This window comes from Myotis lucifugus, unplaced genomic scaffold, assembly GCF_000147115.1.
Source record: "Myotis lucifugus unplaced genomic scaffold, Myoluc2.0 scaffold_2004, whole genome shotgun sequence".
Classification (NCBI taxonomy): domain Eukaryota; kingdom Metazoa; phylum Chordata; class Mammalia; order Chiroptera; family Vespertilionidae; genus Myotis; species Myotis lucifugus.
Window position 1 is genome coordinate 27,375 of NW_005873052.1, and position 1,928 is coordinate 29,302.

Here is a 1,928-nt window from a genome sequence, read left to right on the forward strand (position 1 = left end):
GCATTCCAGGAAGAGTCATAGTAGCATTTTCACTACACTTCAATAAAGAAAATACAAATACTGGAGAAATAGCTGGGTGGGGGGGAAAAAAAGGACAATTTATCACTTGTATAGAAATATGTTCTCTATATGGAAAGCTAACAGAGACTGAAAGGAATTTTAAGAGGCTACTGAATTTTACTATCTAATGACACAAAAATAAATAAAACTGCAGTCCCTGCCATCAATGAGATCATCTGGTTTGGGAGGGGTGGGTAGGGAGTTTATTTACAAATAATAAGTAGAGAAGAGAGAATCCTTCTTTGGGCAATTTTTTTTAATAGTGTATAACTTAGATCAGTGGTTCTCAACCTTCCTAATGCCACGACCCTTTAATACAGTTCCTTATGTTGTGGTGATCCCCAACCATAAAATTATTTTCGTTGCTACTTCATAACTGTAATTTTGCTACTGTTATGAATCATAATGTAAATATCTGATATGCAGGATGTATTTTCATTGTTACAAATTGAACATAAAGCATAGTGATCAATCACAAAAACAATATGTAATTATATATGTGTTTTCAGATGGTCTTAGGCAACCCCTGTGAAAGGATCGTTGGACCCCCAAAGGGGTTGCGACCCACAGGTTGAGAATCGCTGACTCAGATGGATTAACCTGGCCTTCAGGGTTGGCACCAGGACCATGTCAACGTCTGCCAACCAAAAATCTCTCTGATCTCCTAGGCACAATTTTCACAATGAGGGCTGTGGAACCTCTTATTCACATGAATGAAGCTGATATCCTTTTGAATGCCCTAAAAGCTGGTTGGAGTGAAGGCGCAAATTTAAACCAGAAGTAAAATTCTATAGGATTTATAAAAACACTCACAGTGATATGTTGTGCTGGGATGTCTTTCAAATGAGGCAGAAGAAATGTTTCACTATATGCTGAATGAAGAACTGCATTTCTACTTAGGAATAAAGGAAAATCTTATACCAATAAATAAAGCCTTTTCTACTAAAAGTATGAATAATTCCCTTTCCCAGTAATTTTTAAATATTTATATGGAAGTTTTACTTTTCTAGAAGAGTTCTACCACTGAACATCCTCCTAATCACTAGAGAGTGGTATTTACTCAGAATACCAACTTTAGAATTGAAGAGTATAGCTTCTGACATAAGAAAACACATTTAAGTAAGTTGTTTCAGCATAGCAATGAATGTAATCCATTTTCAAGCAGGAACTAAAAAAACCCCTGAAAAACAAACAAACAAACAACAATAACAACAAAACCCACCCTGGGTTTTTGGTCAGTTCATTAGTGTTGGCCCAATAGACCAAGGTTGCCAGTTTGGTCCCTGGTCAGGGCACATACAAGAATCAACCAATGAATACATAAATAAGTGGAACAACAAGTCGAGGTGTTTGTTTCTCTCTCCCCACCTCCTTAAAATCAATTTTTAAAAATCACTTTAAATTATCTAATCATTCCTTAGTTATTGCTTGGCATTTGACTATACCCCCCAAAAGAGACAATACAAAGAAAACTATTTCAAAGGATACAGGAGAGCTGCTCTTTTTGGTATTACAGGGCACGAAGTGGTCTCCTCTATTGTGTTCTGAGGCTTTTCACTTAACTCTTTATCACAGTTATCACAATTATCTTCTTCAGGATTGAAGCCATTTTGAAGAATTCCCGTTTGCTCTTCCATCTGCTCTTCTTGTACAGCATCACTGTAGTCAGAAACTGACTCCATATTAACATCTGTTTCTTGAAGACTGTCATCACCAATGCTATCATGTTAATTGAAAGAAATTAAGTCTTATCGCTCTTTGAACTTACTGGAAAATTTTTCATTTTCTAAGCATTCAGTTTTATAAATCAAACAACACAATAGATTAAAAATGCAGTGAAAGAAGGGGACCATTGGCTTATAACTTAC

General features: G+C 35.9%; 1 protein-coding gene across 1 annotated transcript in view; it reads right to left on the reverse strand.

The window, feature by feature from the left end:
• Positions 1-2: 2 nt before the first annotated feature.
• LOC102428782 (nucleolar protein 11-like) overlaps positions 3-1,928 on the reverse strand; it is a gene marked incomplete at both ends in the record, with an annotated part of 13,027 nt that continues 11,101 nt past the window's right edge. Inside the window, 4 exon segments of the mRNA XM_014450317.2 lie at positions 3-42; positions 45-72; positions 874-952; positions 1,549-1,779. Coding sequence (XP_014305803.2) covers positions 3-42; positions 45-72; positions 874-952; positions 1,549-1,779 — 378 coding nt within the window.